Genomic DNA, 23,030 nt, shown 5'->3' on the forward strand with positions numbered 1-23,030 from the left:
GAGTCCATCTCTAGACCGGAAGCTCCAAAGGGCAAGATTTCTGCCTATTTGCTCACTGAAATACCCCATGCTCAGCACTTGCTACGATCCTCAGAAAATATTTGTTGGAAGGATGGCCAGTGCCCTACTTTGCAACCCCTCCCTTCTCACCAGTGTGCACCGGACCCATCCCGCCCGTATATTCTTTCACATGGAGATTACCTAGGAGAAGACAAATTCTATTTCGACTGAAGCATCGCACTAAATACTCTCTTTGGACAACTGAAAGACAATGATTAAATATCACATTGTATTTGATCCCTTCCTCATTCTGGACCGCAAGCTGTTCCTGCTGGAAATGGCGGGTAGGAAACCACAGTAACAAAGCTACACTGAGCAAGAGCAGTCTGTGGGAATCGTGGCAGCACCGGGCACATCCACGGAGAGAACAGAAATTAAACAGTCATGATGGCAGCGGGGCAGTGAGCTGCCAGGGTGACCACAAAGGTGACCACTGGCTGCACCTCTGCCTGGTCCTGTTCCTGCAACAAGGGGAGGCTTAAGTGCTTTCCCCCAGACCCGCCTGGGCACCCAGGGCGCCATCTCAAAGAGGACTGGCTTGATTCCAAGTGAAAAGACTACCAGCTGGGTTACCTGCATAGCACCTATTAAAATTAAGGTCCTTCTCAAGATAAAAAAGGCCTAGATGAGTAATAAAAATATATCAGAAAGCTACTTGTATATATAGACAGCTCACAGCAAGTAGCCTTTTATTATTCTAGCTTTTTTTCAAGTAGCAATAATAATAGCAATAAAAGCTAACATCTAGGGGATGTTTCACTTGTGATAGGCACACTTCTAAGTGCCTGAAACATAATACTTAGTTTAATTTTCACAACGACTCTGTGTGGTAAGGACTTCTTGTTTCAAAGATAAAGGCTGAACTGAGTCACACAGAGTGCCCAAGGTCACATGACACCAATAGCAGAACTCAAATATGAACAAGAGCCTGTGCTGTTAATGCCACGCCATCCGGTCAGGGCCTGGATGCAGTTCAGATCTTACCCAAAGGGAGGATCCTCTAACTTCCACAATAAAACAACGACATAACCCCTCAGAGCAGAGCAAAGACAATGAGATGTCATCCTTAGTATAAGCTTAGCCTCAGGAATGAAGATGAGGAGTGAAGACGGCTGTAATGGCAGGAGTCCTCCTGGAGAGAAGCAGAGGAGACCATCTGCTGACCACATACAGGCTTCAGGGAATGGGTGAAGTCCCATGGGTGGGGGGGCACCATTGGCTGGGCCCACTCCTACCTCACACAGCTTGTCCACCTGGGCAGTGATGATGCTACCTGGTGAGCACTTATTAAACTTTAAAAGGTTACAGGAAAAATTTAAAAGGAGGCTACAGAAATTTGGCAAGAAAATTAAAGAAACAGACACAGGCAGAAATTGCCTCAAATCTTGGTTACAGAAAGGAACTTCTAAAGGACCTCACATTAGAATATATAGTCCTTTTGACTAAAGCTACTCTACTTCTATTATACCCCCAAACATCAAGAAAGTGGAAGACACAGTTGATCCCGAGCAGCTGGACATACAGGAGAGAGGGCACAGGTGTAACAATGAGTAGGGCATGTAGAGATAGCTCTACCACTTCCTAGCCACACATGGCCCTGGATAAGTCCCTTCACCTATCTGTCCTTCAGTTTCTTCATCTCTAAAGTGGAATAAATAGTACTCGCCCTGACCAAGCTGCTGTAAATACAATGCTCTCATTTAGAAACTCGGGAGAGGCTCTGCAGACCAAGGGTTCCCAGACCAATGCCCACAGCTGCAAGCCACTGAGATCTATAAGACAAGAAAAGACCACAGTGCAGGCCACTGCTGCTGCCACCGAGCAGTCACACAGGCCAAGCTCACTCAGACTAAGGCAGAACACTGTCTTACCAGGCAGCCCACAGACTGTTAGTGAACGACACACGAAAGGATTAAGTTCAAGGTAACTGTGGCTCAGGGAAAGAAATCAGTGCTAGTCTGTATTAACAGCAAAACATATTTTAAGGCTGATAATTTAGAGTTAGTAAATTAACTGGGATGCTTTTATTTTCCTCCATGAACCTACATATGCTGGGAGATACATTAAAATGAGCATGAATCCCAACCACGAATCAGGTTATCTTCTTTTCCAAATGACTTGTAAACATGTATGAAAAAAGTTCATTGGGCCCTCAAAATAATTCCCCCAAGGAACATGGCAGGGTAAAAATAAAAATAACAATACGAACAAGGAACTTTTCACGTTACCTACAGGGCTTCCCCACATTTCTAACATGCTACTCAGCTTAGTGCTTTCCTCAGTGGTTTCTTTGCCAATCTTCAGGACATTTATGTTAAAGAATGTCTGCTCTGACTCTAGCTGAGCTGCATTTCTAAACCCATTTTTCTGTGCTATCCCTAACCTGTTTCCACCATGCTTTCAAAACTAACATCCCCCCTGCAACAGGAGTGCATTCTGCACTATTCCCATCATTCTCTGCACAGACACTCGTCTGTCACAGGCAAGGGAGCATTCAGAGTAACACTCATGTGATTTCTGTCCCCACTATACTTTAGTAAAGTGGTATTTATCCTTATTATGTGTATGACCTGTTCAAATGAAGCAAAATGATTCTGAAAGACTTGGTTAAAGCCGCTGAAATAGCACAAATAATTCTGCTTGTATAAAGTAAAGGATTGTCGTAAACTGGCATTATGAGTCATTAATTGCTCTGGCCTGGCCTTCCGTGGCTTGGGAAATTATCCCCTGGCTACAGGGGTAGTCTCTGTGGAGTTTACTAGACTTCTGTAAAAAATTATTGACCTCAACTGACCTAATTTTCATTCTCACCCCCTCCAAATGATTTGGGAAGGCAAGGGGAATGAAAATATAAATTTAGAACAGTCATTAATCTTTATTAGCTAAGCATTCTAATAACTTTACTTATTTTCAATTTCACCCTCATCAAGAAAGTTTTATATTTTATATAAAACAAAAATTTCCAATTTTAATAAAACTTAAATTCTCACTGCTCCACATGTGATTTCTTTTGAAAAATTCTACAAATATAAAAAATGCCTTAACTTGACCCCAGACCTTTTCATAATGACATCTCATTTCTTGATCCTTTACTAATTACCAATTTATAAAATCTGTTTAACGACAGATGCAGAAAACATTCCTATAAAATTATATACATTAATAATGTCCCAACAGGAACCTATCAAGCTGCCAATTTTGGACTCAGTAAATCCTGCTTGAAATTCTAGCATCTTACCATTTCTTGGCCTTAAATGATATGGGGGGGGAACCACCAAGAAATAAAATGTACAAATTTACACCATTCCAAACCACTAGAGGTAATAAAATGGCAAACTGATGAAGACAAACAATGGGAAGATCTGGAGAGGCTAACATTAGAAGGCAAAAATGAGAGGTGGGAGTCTAGGAGGGCAAAAGCACCTGAAGAGGAGAGAGGACTGTGATTTTAAGATTAGGTTTATTAAGACTCTAAGGTACCAGGTTAAAACATAGTTAAGGGACCCAAGAATAAAAGCGTATAGAGAGCTACAGGCTGGAGAAGAAAACAAACACACAAACACCTGGCTCACTGGTAAAGCACCAGCCAAAACAATGTAGTCAAAATGATACAGAGACATTTAGAACAAGAGCTCCTCCTTGGGGAGGTGGAAGGGACAGGGAAGAGTGACTCTTTCAACATATATTTAGCGTTTGCCTTTATGAACCAGGCACTGTACTTGGTGCTGGTGAGATGAGTGCCTTGTCTTCAAAAGCCTGGTTTCTTGAGGACACAGACACCTAAACAACAGTAATTTATAAGAGCCTGTGTGCAGCGGTGCATTGAGAGCACAGAGAGCAGAAAACAAACCTCCGAGCTCCCAGTGACATTACAGCCCCTCATTTGACAAAATGAGCGGGCATTCCCAGGCACTTGTGCAAGGACCTGCTCTTCACAAAGGAGAGTGGGCCTCGCTGTAGTATTTGTCCAGTGAGCTGGCTGCACAGCCTGAACTGGAAATGTAGGCCTGGCACTCCCTCTCTCTGAGTCAGAGCAGCTATAAAAGGCTCCGAGGAGATGGGACCAACGGCCTTCCAGAATCATTAACTGTGTCACCCTGACAGTTATCTCCCCTCCACACACACAAACCCCATTGTGTTTCTCAGTAACAACAGAAAAATAGAGCTTGCCTTGTGTGGAAATCAAATCTGAACTCAGAGTTCCTTCATTTCCTTATTGGCAAAATGTGTGTAAACAACCTTTTTAGAAAGTGGCCACCTGAGAGTGTCTCCAAGGTCCATCACACAGAGTTCCCCAAAGGTGGTGTCTCCTTAACAAAGGAGAAGAGGAGAGACAGCTAACCACAAAAAACCTATATTCTTTCTATTAAAAGAAGTAATGTAAATACATACTTAAATGATTCCACCATTAGAAATAAGCCACTTGTTTTGTATCTAAAATACAAAAACCTCAGTGCTCAAGTTCCAAGTCTAACATACAAGATTGGTAAGTTTAACGGAGACTTCATTGATATTTTTAAAATTATTCCATCATTCCATTCTTTATAAAATTATAAACAAGGTAAGTGGAAGAATTTAACTCCAGAGCGGCTGCAGAAAATTTAGTACTCTGGATTATACATACAGGGATCTTTCAAGATAAGTAAATATATCATGGAAAATGAATTCTTAAGGAAAATATAACATAACCAGACACAGAGATCTGGTTAATCACATATGCTAGAATACCTGACCAGTTAATTAATTAATTAATTAATTTTTAATAGATTTTTAGAGATAGGGAAGGGAGAGGGAGAGAGAGAAACAATGATGTGAGAAAGAAACATTGACTGGCTGACTCCTGCATGCCCCCTACTGAGGATCGAACTCGCAACCAGGGCATGTGCTTTGACCAAGAATCGAACTGGCAGCCTTTCAGCGCACAGGACGACGCCCAATCAACACAGCCACACCAGCCAGGGCTGACCAGTTTTTAAAGAATTAGACACAGTGGTCCACCCCAACACTGAAACTAATCTAATCTGCCTTGGATGCCTCAGAAGGCATCTCAGATTCCTGAAATACCTCTTGGTCATCATTTAAGAAGATCAGTGGTTGGTGCACAGTGGCTATGCTCAGTGTCCATAGCAGCATAATCCACTCAATGGATTGCTTGAATAAAACCACCTTTCATTCTAATAACTGAGCTGCTGGATTCTGCTGACAACTGCGTATATGAAGTACTTCTCTGGCATTTTCAGTAAATTTCAGCTATTATTTGAATATTGGTTTGTTCTGTCCCTTCAAGTCACTATAAATATTAGAAGTACAATTAAACAAAAAGAGAGAAGCAGAACTACCTGTATAAAGCAGTGCTGAATACTTTATACCTCAGTTTCCTCATCTGCAAAATGGAGATGACATTATCTCCCCACAAGAAGTTATCTTTTGTTGTAAAGCCTGACCAAAGTTGTTATGAGCACCTACATCACCGAGCCTGTAAGGCATCGAGAGCAGTGCTTGGTGCATAGAAAAAGTCACTAAGATGTTAGTGATTACTATCTGCATTATTGCTGTCCTTACTGGATCAGTTTTGCAGGTGAAAATATTTTAGTATCTATCAACTAACTGGGGGTGGGGGAAACAAAACAAAAAGTCTTTTTGTTTTGGTGTTGACCTCATGGATGAGTAACTAATTCACTATAGACATAATGCCTAAAGCGATAAAAACAATGGTCACACACTCTGCTCATGGATGGCATGTGCAAGTGCATCAAGAAACCTGAGAGCACCCAGAAAAAAGGCTAGAGAAGGGGTCTGGGAGCCAAGTGATAAGAGAATTGTGGGAATTACCAGAAATGTTTCTCCCCAAAGAAAATAGACTGCTAACGAGTGGGGGAGGGCCCAGAAATCACAGTAAGTCTTCAATATTTATCGGGTATCAAACAGGAGAGGGAGGAGAATTCTCTGTGTTAAACCAGAGAGCAAAATGAGGCCCAATGAATCTAAACTACATGGATAGAGACTTCAGCTCACTCACAAGGAAGAACTGTCTTGTCTGACCATAGGGTCTGAAACGTTATAGATGTGTTTTTAGGAGGAAAGGAAGTCTGGGAGTCCACAAGGCCCTTTCCAAATCTTAAATAAGTTTCTGAACTAAGATGATGACAAAGATTTAAGGTTAAACTAAAGAACACTTCAAAGAATTTACCAAATAATTGTTAAGGCAATTATTCCAGAAATTATTCCAGTAATGTTACCTTTTTGGTGAATACCTTACCAGGGCCCTTCCCAATCTTAAAATAGCATGTTGTCACTTTAAAACATAACTGTAAGTTCCTCACTTGAAATCTAAAATGTATTTTATTAAAAGTAATAATCTACAAATAAAATCCACATGAAGAACACATTTCTTTCATTGGCTGAGGTCCTGACCCTAGAAATGGAGCCTAAAGAATGCCTAGCACAAAGGAAGGGTGGGATACGGATCCTGTCATTCCTCTCTCGCTCTCCTGGGCTCTCCTGCTGGGGGGTGGGAGGGAGGCAATGTCGCTGTAACTCCAGCAGAGCTGGAGAAAGGGGGAGGAAGGGAGGAGACAGGAGGAAAGATGGAGATGCATGGGTGAGTTAAAAATGGTAAACACAGGAGTCGGCCCTGTTTCACAAAAGCATGCTTCTTTTGTTACCATAGGTTAAGCAAATTAAGTATCTTTTTTTATTTGTATGATACTGGATTAAAAAAACAAAGAAAATTAAATAAAATAGTTTTAAACTACAATGACTTAGCACTGAAGGGAAAACCCCTTCTTTAGGACTATATTAACTAGGATTTCAGAACCAGTAGTTACTACGGGAAGAAAATAGAAGGGATTAGCAATGTGAAAATAAGATGATGCATAATTATAACTGCAAAGAGATCATTTTAATATTTTCACTACGTAACTTAATCACCATTTTATGTATTACAAAAACAAAATTTCAAGTGCAACCAAAATATTTCATCTTTAGCTTAAATTCAAAGCAGAATTTGAATTTCATAACCTATTCTTTATATATGTAATAAGGAAAGATTTCATAATATGATTTTCTTTAATGTAACAAATCCATTACTATATTGGGAAGTTAGTTATAGTATTTGGTAACTTACAGTCAAATTTCCCCCAAGAAAATGAAGCAGAACTAGCAGGACACAGTCTAGACTGGCCAGCATTTTTAATTTTACCTAGCTTCTATTTTTTTTTTCCTGTTTTTCACACTTCTCAGACATCTGTGGTAAGATTACATTTTTATATCTTACACAGTAATGCCTTTATGCACACTTGACCTCTCCTTGAAACATCCTTTCCCCTCTTGTCTCTCTGGTGAACTCCTATTCAGCCTTCAAGAGTCGGCTAGCCCTTTACTTCCTTGAAGTCTTCCGGTACCCAAATGTCTCATATACTGAATTTCCAAACTTTTCTCACAGCTTCACTAAAGAATTGGTGGAGCAATCTTCTTGGGATGGGGTGACATTTTATAAGCTAAAATACATGTCGCTCAGACCTTCAGTTCTACTTCAGATTCTACCAGACCTGCTAGATTGTCCTTGGTCAAAAGGCCCTTGATTCTTTATCTAAAGAATGGGTATGAAATGTGAAGTGAGGGTTTTCCCAAAAAGCCCTGGACCCCTCAGGCGAACAGTACTGAGAGCAAAGTTTCTTTATCACTATAACCCCGATGTAACCAACTATAAAACAGTCCCTAAGAGAACGGTGACAAATCATGCTGGCAAAAAGCAGCATACTCCCTAGACTACACTTTAAATTAAGAGGCAAAATACGTGTAAAAGATGACTAATCTTAAAGGGTTCCCTGCAACTACATCTAATGACACAAACCTAACATGTTAAAAACCTCAATTCTATTCCACCAGAATGAGCTGACTGAAGTGGTTAGTGAAGTATTCTTTGCATAAAATCTGAACAGTAAGATACTTTTTTTCTTAAGCACACGAAAGCAAAAGTTCACCTTTGACTCACCATATATCTTATTTAAAGGGTGATGTTTACTCATCATTTCACATGATCTTTAACTCAGCATGAAATATGGCCCTGATTTGCCTACATTATGCATTTTAAGGGTGACTATATCATGACAACTAAAAGTCCATTGCAGTGACTTTAAAAAAAAAAAAAGGCCTGAAATTAAAATACTATGGTTAATACTGAAAGACCCCAGGAAGATAACCACTGCGATAACCACAGTCACCAGCAACTGCCAGCAAGTCAGCCGCCAGTCAATAAGGAGGAAAGACACGTGGGCAAGCTAAGTGGCCTCATGAAGCACACATTTAGAATGCTGAGCTACATAACATCTATATGGCTACCACCCTCGGCCTCATACATCATTGCCCCTCCAACCACTTTGAAAACATGCTGGATACTTGTACCCATGTTGAGCAAACAGAGCCCTTTTAGACACTGCAAGTAATAGGATGTTTACTGAATTTTTGAAGCATGCCGTGCATAAATATTTTAGGGATGACTTTACAATCAATATTGTAATCCTCTCAAAGGAGCTATTTACACAATATCTACCACTAACATCCACCCAAGATAAAAACTCTAAAGGGACTGCTTTGGGTATTATTTTGGCAAGCAATACTAAATGCTAAGATTAAGTTTAAAAAATAATAAGTATATAAGAACCCTCTTGACAGAAAATATCTAATTAACAACCTCTTATAAACCTCCCCCAAAATCAAATGAAACAAAGATTAGCATCTCTTGTAGCTAAGATCCAAATGCATAAACTGAAAATAACAAAGTGTGCTTTCAAATTAATTATCTAATTCATCTTAATCGTAAAAATATTGAAATTTGGTTCTGTTTGCCCTCCCACCCTGGCTGGATTGGGGACGTCATTAAAAATCAGAATTCAGGTATCTCTTTCTGTTGTCGGTTTGTCTTCTGTTTAGATCCTTATCGAAATGAATGGCTCCTCATATAACCATCAGGATGTAAAGACAATTCATTCTGTGCACTTTTGTTTCTCAACCAGAAGAAAAAGAAACTATTTCCATAGTAACCCTGAGTGTGACTAAACTAGGTACCTCCATATGAGGAAGAACAGAGGGCAATGGAAAGGGGAAGCTGGAAGAAGAAGTGGTTTAGTCTCGTCAGGCTTTGCCACCCTAAACTTCCCATCAGCGCATATTCCCAGAGGGAACGAGGTTCCCATTCTCTCCCAGCACCCCAACCTACTCTCCCCGGATGCTGGGTTAGAGAAAAAAGACTCTCCTGGGATTATCTGCAATATACAAAGTTTAAAGAAGAGTGTGGCCATATTTCACGTAGGGATCACATCCAAATAGGGCATTCTTTCACTTATTTCTTCTATAATATCTAACCTCTTTAATCAACCTGTTACAACTCACTTCCCCTTTAATTCACTAACCATAATTTTTGTGTATCTGGTTTTTAAGATTGGAGAAAGGGAAGATACTGTATCTAAAACCTGCTTTTACTAAAATGTTTTGCCCTTAGTCCCGCATTCCTGACTTTTCAGGAAGAAATATCCTTTCTCCCCAGTGTCTGCCATGCTTAATGACTTGATCCCAAATGGCTGCTGTGGTTGTTAAGAGCAGAAGCAGATCCCTTGTTCAGATGAACTAAACATATTTGTGTCTTTATCTGCTTAAAATAAACATAAAAACATAATGCTTTAAAAAAAGACTGGCTGGCAAATCACTGGTGATGGTCATAAAATTAATTTATTTACGTATTGATTTTGCTGGTCACTCTCAAGTGTGCATGCAACACACACACAATGAACCAGTGTAAGTCCATTACACGCATATTTCATACAAGTCCTAAGAGGTAAGTACTATTATTATTCTCTTTATCAAATGAAAAAGCTTAACATTTACAAACTTGGACAGTCACATGACCAGCGAATGGTAGAGCCCATGCCTGCCTTACTTTGAAACCCAAATGCTTGACCCCCCACACAATTCTGCTTCCCTAAGTATCCAGAGACTTTCTGTAGGGAAAGGAGGTTAAGGTTCTAATTTGAATTCATAACTACTAGTTAACTATTGTTATTATTAGTAACCTAAAGCCATTAACACAAAGTCGCTCCCCTCTCCTGGAAGCGCTCACCCACACTTGTAAGCGTTAAGTGTAAGCTGTAATCTCCTGTATGCCTATGTGTGTGAACGATCTGCATCTGCTATATTACATTTCAGCACATACATATCAAACACCTTCTAATGACAATAACCAGGGAAATGGGAAACTCACACCAACATTCCTCTCCCCCGTCCTGCCACAGTCACATTCTCCTGCCTCACAATTCTTCCCCATACTCCACCCTCCTATTGAGAGGTTTGGATAATCAGAGTGAGAGCCTCATTATAGATACACTATCCTATTAGACCATGGAGATTCATTTTGGCCAGCCAGCAAGAGAAAGGAGTATTAACCCAGGTAACATGAGACATTTACAATCACCAGCAACAAATTCAAAATCAACATTTCCCACACCCTTTTAAGAGATATTTTATATTCTATCCCTAGCACTTCCCTTCTCTGCTGCCTCTCCAGAAAGCTCTCTGAAGTTAAGACCTGTATTTTGCCATAGTTTTAAAGGTTCAAATACAAAGAGTCTGATTATGCTATGATTTCTGACTGAGGCTACAATTTACCCAGTAATTCAAAGTGAGAGCCTAGAAGCCGCTCTTATTTCTCCATTTTCCTCATGCTCCATACGTAATTTATCAGTAATCCTGTCACTCAATCTCTAAAACATGTCTCAAAATACATCTATTCACTTCTCTCCATTTCTGCCCGCTCCTCCCTCCCAGCACACACAAGAGCCTCCTGTCGGTCAGGCCTCCCGCTTCCATCTTTGCCCACCACACATCCACTCTGCGCACAACAGCTGATGTCAGGTCAGTAACTTTCTGAAAGAAAACTCTTTAATGCCTTGCCATTATGTCAATAATAAAATCCAGCCTCTTTAGCCTGTTCTATAAGATAAGATACCTGCCTTCCCTGCCTTCACATCCCTCCTTCCAGTTTTAGAGTTTTCATAGGATCTTTTCCCAGTGCCTAGAAAGCTCCTCCTACCAGATCTTCAAATAATCAGATTCTTCTTTCATGGAAGTTTCAGTTTCAAGTCCCCTCCTCAGAAGAGCTATTCCTCCTCCATCATTCTTTGTAATATGACCTTGTAGTACAGAAGTATGATTATTTGGCATTTTCTTTTTTGTCTGTTTACTTATTTATTGTCTGTCTACCCAATGTAAGCCCTACCAAGAAAGGAGAACTGGACTTGTCCTCTGCTGTATCCTGATGCACAAAACATACCTGACATACAGAACATGCTTAATAAATGCTTGCTGGCTTCTGAACAGTGACTTACCATTTGTGTGGATGTTTAATATACACCACTATTAAACTCAATACCTAGTAATCTTTTTGCCATTATTATTTAAATCAAAATAATCCGTGGTTGGTGAACTTGATAATTTACATACACTTTTATTTACATCCTATCCATGTTTGTTTAAGAATTTATGCCTCTGACTTGTTCCAAAAAGAATGTGAGGCAGCTGACTATTACACTGCCTTTAGTCTGAACGATCAAAACACCTCTATATAGGACATTCTATAAAATACCTGACCAGTACTCCTCAAAACCATCAAGGTCATGAAAATACAAAGACTGAAAAACTGCCCCAGACCAGGGTAGACAAAGGAGATGTGACAACCAAATGCAGTGTGAGGCCCTGGATTAGATGCTGGGACAAGAGAAGAATGGAAAAACTTGTGAAATCCAAATACATTACAGAGTTTACTTCAGAAAAATGGACCAATGTTGCTTTCTTAGATTTGACAAAAGCACAGTATGTTTGGGAAACCTGGTGAAAGGTATATGGAAACTCTCTGTATTATCTTTGAGGCCTTTCTGTAAACAGAAAATTATTCCAAAATAAAAAGGTTATATTAAAAAATCAACATCTCCACATACAAAGAAATTTACTGCACTTTGACCATAGTTTGGCATTTTTTCTGAATAAAGCAGAGTGGGCCACTGACTTACTGCCTATATAAGCACTTAAATTTAAAAGCACAATATTATTTAACACTTACTTACTTGCACTTGCAACCACAAGAGTAACATTAAAACAATCAGACAGATGTGCTCATTGCTTCTAATATTACCTTAGTTCTACATGCAGGTTGAAGGAGGCCTGCCATTGTTCCCGTTTTCTCTAGTGGGGGTGCTGCCCTGTCATTTAGAAACTCCATCTGCCTACTAGGTTGGCAGAATCTTGTAAGTCCTATCAAGCTAAACTCTGCCCACTGCTTCTTCTCTAAAAGGAGCAGAAACTACTGTTCCTAAGGCTATCACCTCATCAGAGAACAGTCTTTACCTGATCATTCAAATGCAACTAGTATTTCAAAAAGATTTTCTAGGCATAATTCTCTAACTTTCTGTTAACCGCTTTACAAAGTTAGGGATTCACTCAGTTGACAAATAATTACATCATACTGCAGTCTGAATCATACTGAACTTGGATAAGAAATTGGATTATAAATTTTAAAATATGAAAGCAAATTCCATGCTTTTGCACCGTAGAGAGGTTTCATCATTTCATAAACACACCCAAAACCAAGGCACAAACACAGTGATCCATCCATTTTACAGAAATTTTATAAATGTGATATAAAAACATCCTCACACACGGTACCTGTGATACTAACATTTATCTATCTTATTTATCATGCTATTCTGGTGTCTGTCATACAGACACACACAGAAGTATATATTGTTTCATAGGTCATGGTGATTTTATTTTTAGGGGACTATATAAAATGGTCAAAATAATTAAGATGACAAAAGACACTAAACTATTCAAAAGGCAGAAGCTGAAAAAGAAAAAGGGAGATAGCACACGATTAGGCTCTTATAAGAAAAAACAGTCAGAAGACAAGGGGAAATTTGTGACGGTTCTCTGGGTATTTTGTGGTTTTGCAGCTGTCCTCCCCAGTGTCTTTTAAATAGACTCAATCTCATGTTCCTCATCTATAACATGAATATAGTAGTAATGCCAGTCTACCCACTGAATTCTTTTTTAAAGTACAAACAAAACCTGGCAAACAAAACACAATTTTTAAAAGCTACTTTTCAGCCAACATGAGCTTTTAAAAAACTAAAAATTGCTAACTACTGGCAGTATCTGAAAAAAAAATTTCTTGAGGGTATAACTATATTCTGGAACTGGGCAAAGCCAAAAGAAAGCAACTCTTTAGCCAACAAGAAGCAGAACAGAGTTCCTGGGTAAGTGCTTACCTTAGAGACTTGTCGAAGCCACCTTAAATACTCTGTGAAAGTATCAAAACAAATGTAGTAAGTCTGGCTTTGGGGTCCAGAGGAGCTAAATGCTAAACAGTGCTGGTGCTTTTTCACTTCTTCTACCTGTAAAAACAAACAGACACAAAAACAGGTCAGAAAGCAGAATCATCTACATGTTTCATTAACTATACCTTAGACGGGTGAGCCTGCACATATTTGTGAACACATGTCTGATAAACCAATCTGAGTCATGAGGACACCAGAAAAGGGGAGCTTTATCTTCATTAGATTTCCCCATAATAGTGAAATTTTTCTTCCTGTTTAATATTGGAACAGGCTCCTTTACTTATCTTTCCATATCCTCATAGGATGCTGGGGTTCTTACTTCCTCTTGGGGGATTTCTACTTAAGAATTTTTACTTCGGGTGGATTTTTACTTAAGAAACTTTTGTATTATTCTGAATTACAACCGTTTTAAAAAAGAGCTACTCAAGCATGTTATATCGGTTTTTTAAAATTTGATGTGAAATTGAGATTAACCTAAAATAAAACTCTACTGTTGAGAATGTTCAAGTCCTAATAATGCAGTGATAAAGTCAGATCAAATTTCCAAACAAATTTATGAGCAATTCTCTGACAAATTTTTAGAAAAACATGTTTTACTACCATAAGTCAAGAAAAAAAAAAACACCAGGAGGCCTATATAGTCCTATAACCATTTAAGAAACTGAATGAATGCTTTTATAAATTATATTTATTTTTTATTTAAGTATAGTTGATACACAACCTTATATTGGTTATATTAGTTTCTGGTGTACAATATAGTGATTCAACATTTTTCTACCCTACAATGTGATCACCCTACTAATTCTAAGAATCATCTGTCACTGTGTAAACTTAATATTTTTTTAAACTCTTAAAATATCAGGTCCACATGGATTTATAGTTGAGTTCTACCGAAGTTACAAGGAACAGATCATTTCAAATTTGTGCAAACTCATCCACCAAACAAAAAATGAAGAAAAACACTCTAACCTATTCTAAGGCCACTATATACAACTAAAAACAGATCAGAACAGTAAAAGAAAGGAAAATTACAGGCCAATCTCAGTCATGAACACTTATCTTGAAAAAAAATGTTGCATCAGAATTCAGTAATATAGAAAAAGGAATCACGAACAAGTTGCAATTAGCTCAGGAAAGGAAAGATGATTTAACATTATTATTGGAACTATAAAATTATTAATCACATTAACAGATTAAAGAAGAAAACCCTATGGTCATGCCCACAGTTACAAAAAAAAAAGGGGTAACATTCACCACCCATTCATCATTCATAATAAAAGCTCTTAGTAAACTAAGAACAAATAACTCCCTTAAGCTGACAAAGGGTATTTATCAAACATCTAAGGCAAACTTCAATGTTAACAAGATATCAATCTCTTTAAAATCATTGATTAGACAAGTATCTACCATTTCTTTTCAATAGCATACTAGAGTCCTGGCGATTACAATAACACAAAGAAATGTATTAAGGAAGAAATAAAATTATCATTATTTGAATAAGTCATGATTAGCTACATAGTAAATTCAAGACTCTATAAACATTATATTAGAAAAAATAAGAAAATCTAGCAAGGTGGCCAGATATAATAAGATCAGTACTCAAAAATAAACTATTTCTATACACTACAGAGAAAATGTTTCTTTTAAATGCCATTTAAACTAATCTATATTGATAGAAATCAGGCCAGCAGTATCTTGGGGATGGGGAAAAGTGAGAGGAAAAGAGGGGGAGGAAAAAGAGGTGCAAAGGAGCACAAGAAAACTTTTAGGGGTGATACAATCACTCTCTTGATTGTGGTGATGGTTTAATGGTTGTATATAGCTATCAAACTGCAATCATGGGAGTATACAGTTATAAAATGGTCATCAAAATGTACAGTTTATTGTATGTCAATTACACCTCAATCGAGTCGGGTGAAGAGGTAAAGAAACCAGAAGACTTGAACACTGATATGAGTGTAAACTGGTACAATAACTATGGAAAATAATCTGATATAACTTTGTAAAAGTGAATGTGCATATGCCCTATAGCCCAATAACTGCACTCCTAAGTATGCGCCAAGAGCAATATTTCTCAAGGAGGTCAAAATTCCTACAGGTTACAAAGTTCCTATAGGAATTTTGGGTTGAACAATTCTTCATTGTACATTGTGAAGGACTAATACTTTGCATAACGTTTTACTCTGAGTCCCTGTCTTATAAGTGCCGATAATGCCCCCTTGCAGAAAATATATTGGTATTAACCATACACTCATCTACTTCTCCATTTCCTAGACCCCTTGCAATTAAGGTGGAGTCCTGTGACTGGTTCTGGCAAATGAGCTGTGAGCAGAAATGGCATGTATCACTTCTGCAGCCAAATATACATGAGCTGATTAATGATCTTCCAGTTACCTCTTTCCCTAAGCAACAAAGGAAGGCTGCATGTTCCAAATGTTGTAATTATAAGAGAGCAGAGTCCTGGTCATGTGGCTCAGCTGGTTGAGCAACATCCCATGCACTAAGAGGTCACCGATTTGATTCCCGGTCAGGGCATGTGCATGGGTTGCAGGCTCCATCCCCAGGAGGGGCATGCAGGAGGCAGCTGGTTGGTGTTTCTCGCTCTCTCCCTCTCCCTTCCTCTCTGTCTAAAAATCAATAGAAACATATTTTTAAAAAATAATAGAGCAGGGCCTCCATCAGGCTGGATCCCTATACAATTATGTGAAAAAAAGAAATCCCCACAAATCCACAATGGATATATGGTGTGAGAAACAACTATTATGATAAGTCACTGAGATGTGGGGGATTTTGTTACCACAGCACAGCTTAGCTTACATCAACTGATATGTTGACTGTTCAATCATCTGACAAAACACACGCACCTATTACCAAATGTCCCCTTTGGGCACAGTAATCTAGTTGAGAACTACTGCCCTAGAAAAACTCCTTTGCATACTAGGAGGCATATTAGCATAAGACTATTTCAGCAGCATTATTTATAATAATAAAAAACTAGAAGCAACCCAAATATCCATCAACAGGAAAATTACTTAAGAAATTATGTGAATTTAGAACATTTACAGAGTGGAACATTATACAGAAATAAAAAACACATAGAGCAAGCAACATAGACTCTCATTATAAAACATAATACTGAGTGAAAAAATTCACTCATAAGACCACACCCAATACGGTACCATTTTTATTCAGATCAAAAGCAAGCACAACACAGTTACATGATAAAACTTAATAAAATTAAGAAAATGATAGATATATATTCTGGGACAGTGGATACTGGTAGGGGAGGCAATGAGACAGATGTAAAGAGAACACAAGCAGAAACACTGGTATTGATCCTGCTATTTTTCTTAACTGAGTAACAGGTTATCAGTTATTCAATTTATTATGCATAATTTGAATATTAAATAAAGTTTTAATTAAAATAAGGTAGCTAAAATAATCTATGTTAAATTCCAAAGAAAAATTTAAATATAACATAATAATTATACAATGAATAAAAATTTCTCTTCTGCACAAGTGTTTTTAAACTAATTTTAAGAGAGCTTTATTTAACTTCATATTTGGAATTCTACATTTCAAAATGTAAACAAATGATCATGGCTCAAGTGGTACTCCAAATTTGATTATCACAGCAATTATGTCTAGGTTATGACCAATCTATTTAACACCTCATTACAAGACCTTTTTTTACAAATTTTAAAACTTAATGTAAAAACCCCTTCCATTTACTCTCAGTTTTTCCTTTAAGAACATAAAAGAATGAAAACAAGAACAGACACACATTAATGAAAACTTGGATTGTAAAGAGAGATTTTTCCTAACTCAGTCAATGGGTTTTAAAAGACTTTATTTTTCAATATACTCAATTATTTTTAGAGGCATAGTGCAAAACAGGATTTACAAGGTTTGTCTGGGAGAAAAGAAAGCTATTAACTTTCAATTCTTTCAATGGTAGAAGTACATCCAATAACAGGCCTGGGAAACAGGACAAGTCTCTAGCTGTGAATGAAAATGCTAATTATAATTGAATCTTCTGACCTTATCTGAACATTCCACTGCTTTCCTGCCTCTGCTTCTCTGAGCACAATAATCATGACCATCTCCTTCATATACCAATAGATTTTTCACCTTTCAAGTTCTACCATACTTGCTGTTACCTTCACCACAAAAATTCCGATTCGTCCCACAGAATGCAGTATTCCTTCCACTCATCTTCTGTCCTACTTTTCTGCACCTCTCTTAGAGCAGATATTGTTATGCCCATCCTTCACCTCTGGAGAGTAAGTTACAAACTATTCAAAGGCAAGGATGGAGGCTTACCCATCTTGGTATTTCTGGGACACCAAACAAAGCAGCTTCCCCATAGAGAGTATTTAATAAATAGTTATATTAAATTTGCCTATGCAAATCCTTAACATCATACAGAAGAAAAAGATTGTTGACCTAACAGGGCATCAAACATTAAATATGCATTTTTAATGATGACCTATGGGAGTACTACCATTGACCCAATTTTCAGTAATCCATCCAAAGGGCAAAATCTTCAGTCATAAAATAACACTAATTCTTCAATGTTCAGACAAAAGTTAAGAAGCAATGGTTTCGAAATAAATGACTGAAATAGATCTAAATATTCCTTGCAGCCTGGCCAAAATATATTTTAAAAACTGATCAAGTATTAGTCTTCTTAGGACTAGACTGTAGAATAGCAGAGGAGGATAATAAAGCCTGACATGAGCTATTTACTCTTAAGGGAAAAACTAGTGTAAACCAATGAATGAAAAATGAACTTGCTTCATAGCAGGGGAACAAGAAGCCATTTACTACTGAACACATCCTGTCTTACCTGCTTCATTTCTAATCCCTAGAACCAGCAGATCAAATCTGCCAACGGAAAAATGTTCACATTAACAAAAGTTAGTTTCTTATCTTTCCTCTCTTTATATTCTCCACATCTTGCTTTCTTTCCCATGCTTATTCAGCGGGGGGAAATGGTGAGGAAAACATTTCTTTAATATGCCCGATTTCCAAAAACCCGTTTCTTCACCCACATTGGATTCCCCATTTATAAATAGATTGTCGTGTCATTTAAAAATCAGGAAATACATAGAATTTGGTAGTGATGCCCCTACCAACACTTAGAGTTTATAAATAAATCTGGCAAAAAAAAGTATGTAACATTTTCCCAAGCAATCTAGTTCTTTTTATTTTACAAATGATAGGAATAAACTAGTTAACATACTCAAAGAAAAGCAGCCAGTAAGTGTCAGAAATATCTATCAGCTGTATTATGAGTTTTCTCCAAAATGAATAACATTTCAGGTTCAAAAATTATGACTAACTATAGTGACAAACTAAAAATGCTAACTGCACCGGTCACTAAACACAGAGAGGTATGGCAAAGTGGGATCAAAGATTCAAGCTAGAGTCTAACCTCCAATAACACTTGAATGATCCTAAGGTCATGGACGTAAGGGTCACTGTGTTATACTACAAAATATATGCCCAAAGTATCAAAAGATGTCTACTCATAAGTAATAACATCACCTACAGCCTAAACTATAACACTGAAATTCCAGTTGCTCTATTTTCAGCCCTGTAGGTAAGATGCATCACTACTGAAGCGAGGATCACCACAGCCTCACCTGAACCAATGGCATTGGTATTTTCCACAACATCACCAGCCAACAATGCCCACTGGTGCAGAACAGCAGGGACTGAGGAAGACCTTAGATGAGCTGAAAACCATCCACCCATTATTGGATCAAAGTAAGCGCCTTTATGACACTGGGAAACCTGCTAGTATTTCATTTGTTTTAAACTTACTTTTCCACCAATCAGTGGCAGAACATGCATCTTTCCAGTCAAACTGTCCTTCACAGATGATACTATTAGGCAGGTCCCGCACAGGATGACTTGGCGTCTGGTCCATCGGTTCACTGGCAACTGCATTTTGCCTTTCCGGACATTATACATTCCTGAGAGCTGAATCCGTTCAGAACTACCAGTGCTGTGAGGTTTTCCTGGAACAAATGCAAGCAAACATTTTAGTCTTAAAGAAATAATCCTTCATCTACTATAAATTACATGGACAACAGAGAATAGGGAAATAATATAACTTGTAATTGAGAGAATCTGAAACCTGAAGTAATGCAATTATAGTAAGAACTAACACACCTCCACATATACATTTCAATCTTAGGTGAAAAACAGCTTTTTCCTTAAAAGTCTAGGAAATGACCATTTTAACTCCTCTGTTGTAACCTAAGTTTTATTTCTTCTACATCCTTCAGAATTTAATTTTACATTTAAAAAAAGAGATGACTTCATATTTTTATGAATGGCTGGAGTTAAAATACTACAGATTGAAGATAGGAAAATAACATTCAAGATCTAGCACTTAATGAAACTAATCAGTTTTAACGTAATTAACTGCTGATATATTTTTTCCTTCTACAGATACTCAATGTATACAGGGTGGGGCAAATGTAGGTTTATAATTGTGAGTACACAAAACACAGAGTTTACTCTTGTATTAAAAGAATATCTACTTTTGCCCCACCCTGATGTACTATTTAGGAGATAATTTAAAAACAACGTTTCTAATAAGAAAACACTTCTCTATAACCATAAGCTATGTCCTCAAAGATAAACCTCACACCTATCTTTGAAGGATGGTGTGCTGTGGTGCTTGAGACTCATGAAGGGAACACAGAAACAGAGAGAGAGCTGAGAAAGAAGAGTCTCCGTTTCCCAGCTGAAAATGAATGTGGCAGAGTAACATTAGACAAGTCCCACCAACTGAATGGGAGAACTACTGTGATTAACATGGGATGGAATTTTATCAACAAGGAGAAACATATTTCCCAGTTGCAGACAATGAATATATAATGTAAAAGTGTACTGAAGCCCACGCTCAGAAATAAACGGGGGACACGTGTCCACGAACAGGACCCAAGCCAGAAATGTGATATTTATTTGAGGTTTGCCTCGTTGCCAAGGGCTGGCAGAAAAAACAGATTCAAGAGAAATTACGTTCTTATGAATATTAAAATTAACACAAATACCAAGCATTTTTGGTATATGTCTAATAGCTACTGGAGAAGGAAACAAGAAGAGCAGCAGCACCAAAAATAGATCTCGAAAAGATCCAAAGGGTGAACCCTCCCAATACATACCTCTGGGCAGAAATGTCAGCAACTAACAAAACCAGCAGGTTTGCATTTCGCTTCCTCTTTCTCCCAGTATATTGGAATGTCTTATACAACGAACACTGCACAAAACATAATTTTGCTGGGGCTGGGCCAGAGTGAAGTGAAACAGTGGTCCACCCACTTGAACCTGGCGCCCAGCAACCACCACACAGCTAGCGCTCTAGTGGACCTGGGAGCCCCACTGAGCTGTTTGTCCACCAAATGCTAACGCTCCCACAAAGCGGCAGGAAGCCCAGGAGACTTCAAAACAGATGTGACGTGCCAAAGCTGCCAGTGACGGATCAGACCACAGTCACTCACTTGTCCCACTTACACCCGAGCCGAAGATGCCCAGGCAGCTAGTGGAAGAACTCCTTTCTACATGACAGATGCTATTCCTGTAGGGATGAAGGGGAGACAAGAGACTCCCAGGAAAAAATGATAGATAAGTGCCAGACTAAAAATGATGGACAATGGGCAATTGGATTTCCAAAATCCAATTTCCACGACTAACATTCTCTAACAAGGAATCTGATCTAAGTATGTGTACACACACACACTAATGTATATGGGGGGGAAACAAGTGTTTTATTCAGCCACATCAGAAAGAATACTTATTTGTTAAACTGTCACTTTTATTAACCTGTCACATTGTGAGTAACTTGAAACTGAAGCAAAAGACAACAGGAATGCATAAGGAACAGCCCTTCAATTCTCTGTCTCCACAAAATCCCAGAGAAAGCCCCAGAGCAAATCCCCAGATGGAGTGGACTAAGGCTGGAAGGGGATATATGACAGAAAAGTAGGGAGACACCAACAAAAATTCCCAAGGGGCCTGAATAGTCCTGGAGCCTAACGGTAAGATCAGCCTGTCCTTGGAAAGCCCTGAACATCCCAGTCTGAATCAAATCGCTCTTGTTTTGTTCTGACAGAATTTCAATATCCGTGTTGTCTGCTGCCTCCCTCGTGTCCCAGATGAGACACACTCCCTGAGGGCTCGGTGAGCTCCAACTGGGCACCGGGAATGTGGAGAGGGACAAGCGACACACACCTGGGGGACCCCCTTATTCTAAGCCATAGGAGTCACCTGAGCTCCCTGCCCACTCTCAAGCCCCTCAGTTCAGAGGAACTCCAACTGTCCTACGCTCTAACAAATATCACCACCAAGTGACCAATGCCTGCCAGCGTGAAGCTGGATCAATTGTTGAAACTTTTATTTCAGAAACGTTACTCTAATTCCATACAGGTTTAAGGCATTTCTCACGTGATCCAGGAAGACAGAAGACAACAAAGGCAAATATTTCAAACTGAGATAGAGACCTGACCACAACAGAAGGTGACTTAAAACATACACTGTCTTTCTTATTCAGTTGGCACATGGTAATTTGATAAGAAAGACCTACACACACCCATAAAACCACTGCTGGAAATGAGCTCGCTGATCACTGCCAACGGTTTCCTCGTGCCTACTGTGACCTCTCCCTGCCCCTTCACTCCCCCTGAGTGCCTCCCATGTGCAGGCAACCCCTGATCTGCTTTCTGCCACTTTTTGTCCACACTGTTCAGTATGCCAGGAGTTCTCTCTTTTTTCTGAATAGTATTCCACTGTATGAATATACCACGTTGTCTAACTATTCAGCTGCTGATGGACATTGAAGCTGTTTCCCTTTTTTTGTGGTTGCCTAGTTTGACTGAGAGCACTGGTGTAGGAGTTCTTGGGTGAGCATATGCTTTTATTTTTCTTGGGTAAACATGAAGGACAGGAATGGCTGGGTTGTACCATTTTACAGCCCCATCACAGGGGCCGGAGTTCCAGTTGTTCTACCTCTTTGTCAACACTTCCAGAACATAGGTGGTGGTATCTCATTATAGATTTAATTTGCCTTCCCCTAATCACTAATGATGCTGATCATCTCTTCGCAAAAGCTTATCTGCGTTCTACATACCTTCTTTGCTGAGGTGACTAATCCAAATCTTTTGTCCGATTTTAACTGGATTGAGTCCCTCATATATTCTGAATACAAGTCCTTTGTCAGATATATGACTTGTGAATGTTTCCCCTCAGTCTGGCTTGCTGTTCCATTATCTTGACAGTACTTTGGGAAAGCAAAATTTCAATGTTAATGAAGTCCAATTATTTATCTTTTATAATTAATACTTCTTGTGTTGTATTTAAGGACTCTGTGACAAACTCAAGGTTACTAAGAGTTTCTCCTGTGCTTTTTTCTAGAAATTTTGTAGTTTTATTTCTTACATTTAGGTCTATAATAAATTTTAAGTTAATTTTTTATACATAGCAAGAAAACACTAACTTGATTACTGAATCTTTATAAGTAGCCTTGAAATCAGGTGGCATGAGTCCTCCTCTGTGAAGAGTGGCCGTTTTACT

The 23,030-nt window shown here is 38.6% G+C and overlaps 1 protein-coding gene across 1 annotated transcript in view; it reads right to left on the bottom strand.

Annotated features, from left to right (window-relative positions):
* The window catches only part of PHLPP1 (PH domain and leucine rich repeat protein phosphatase 1), a 175,966-nt gene that overhangs the window by 70,584 nt on the left and 82,352 nt on the right, over nt 1-23,030 (bottom strand). Inside the window, exons 2-3 of the mRNA XM_081150244.1 lie at nt 19,275-19,471; nt 13,377-13,502 (exon numbers count right to left, since the gene is read on the bottom strand). Coding sequence (XP_081006370.1) covers nt 13,377-13,502; nt 19,275-19,471 — 323 coding nt within the window. The remainder of the gene's footprint in view (nt 1-13,376; nt 13,503-19,274; nt 19,472-23,030) is intronic.

Source organism: Miniopterus schreibersii (assembly GCF_964146895.1).
Source record: "Miniopterus schreibersii genome assembly, chromosome: 10".
Taxonomy (NCBI): domain Eukaryota; kingdom Metazoa; phylum Chordata; class Mammalia; order Chiroptera; family Miniopteridae; genus Miniopterus; species Miniopterus schreibersii.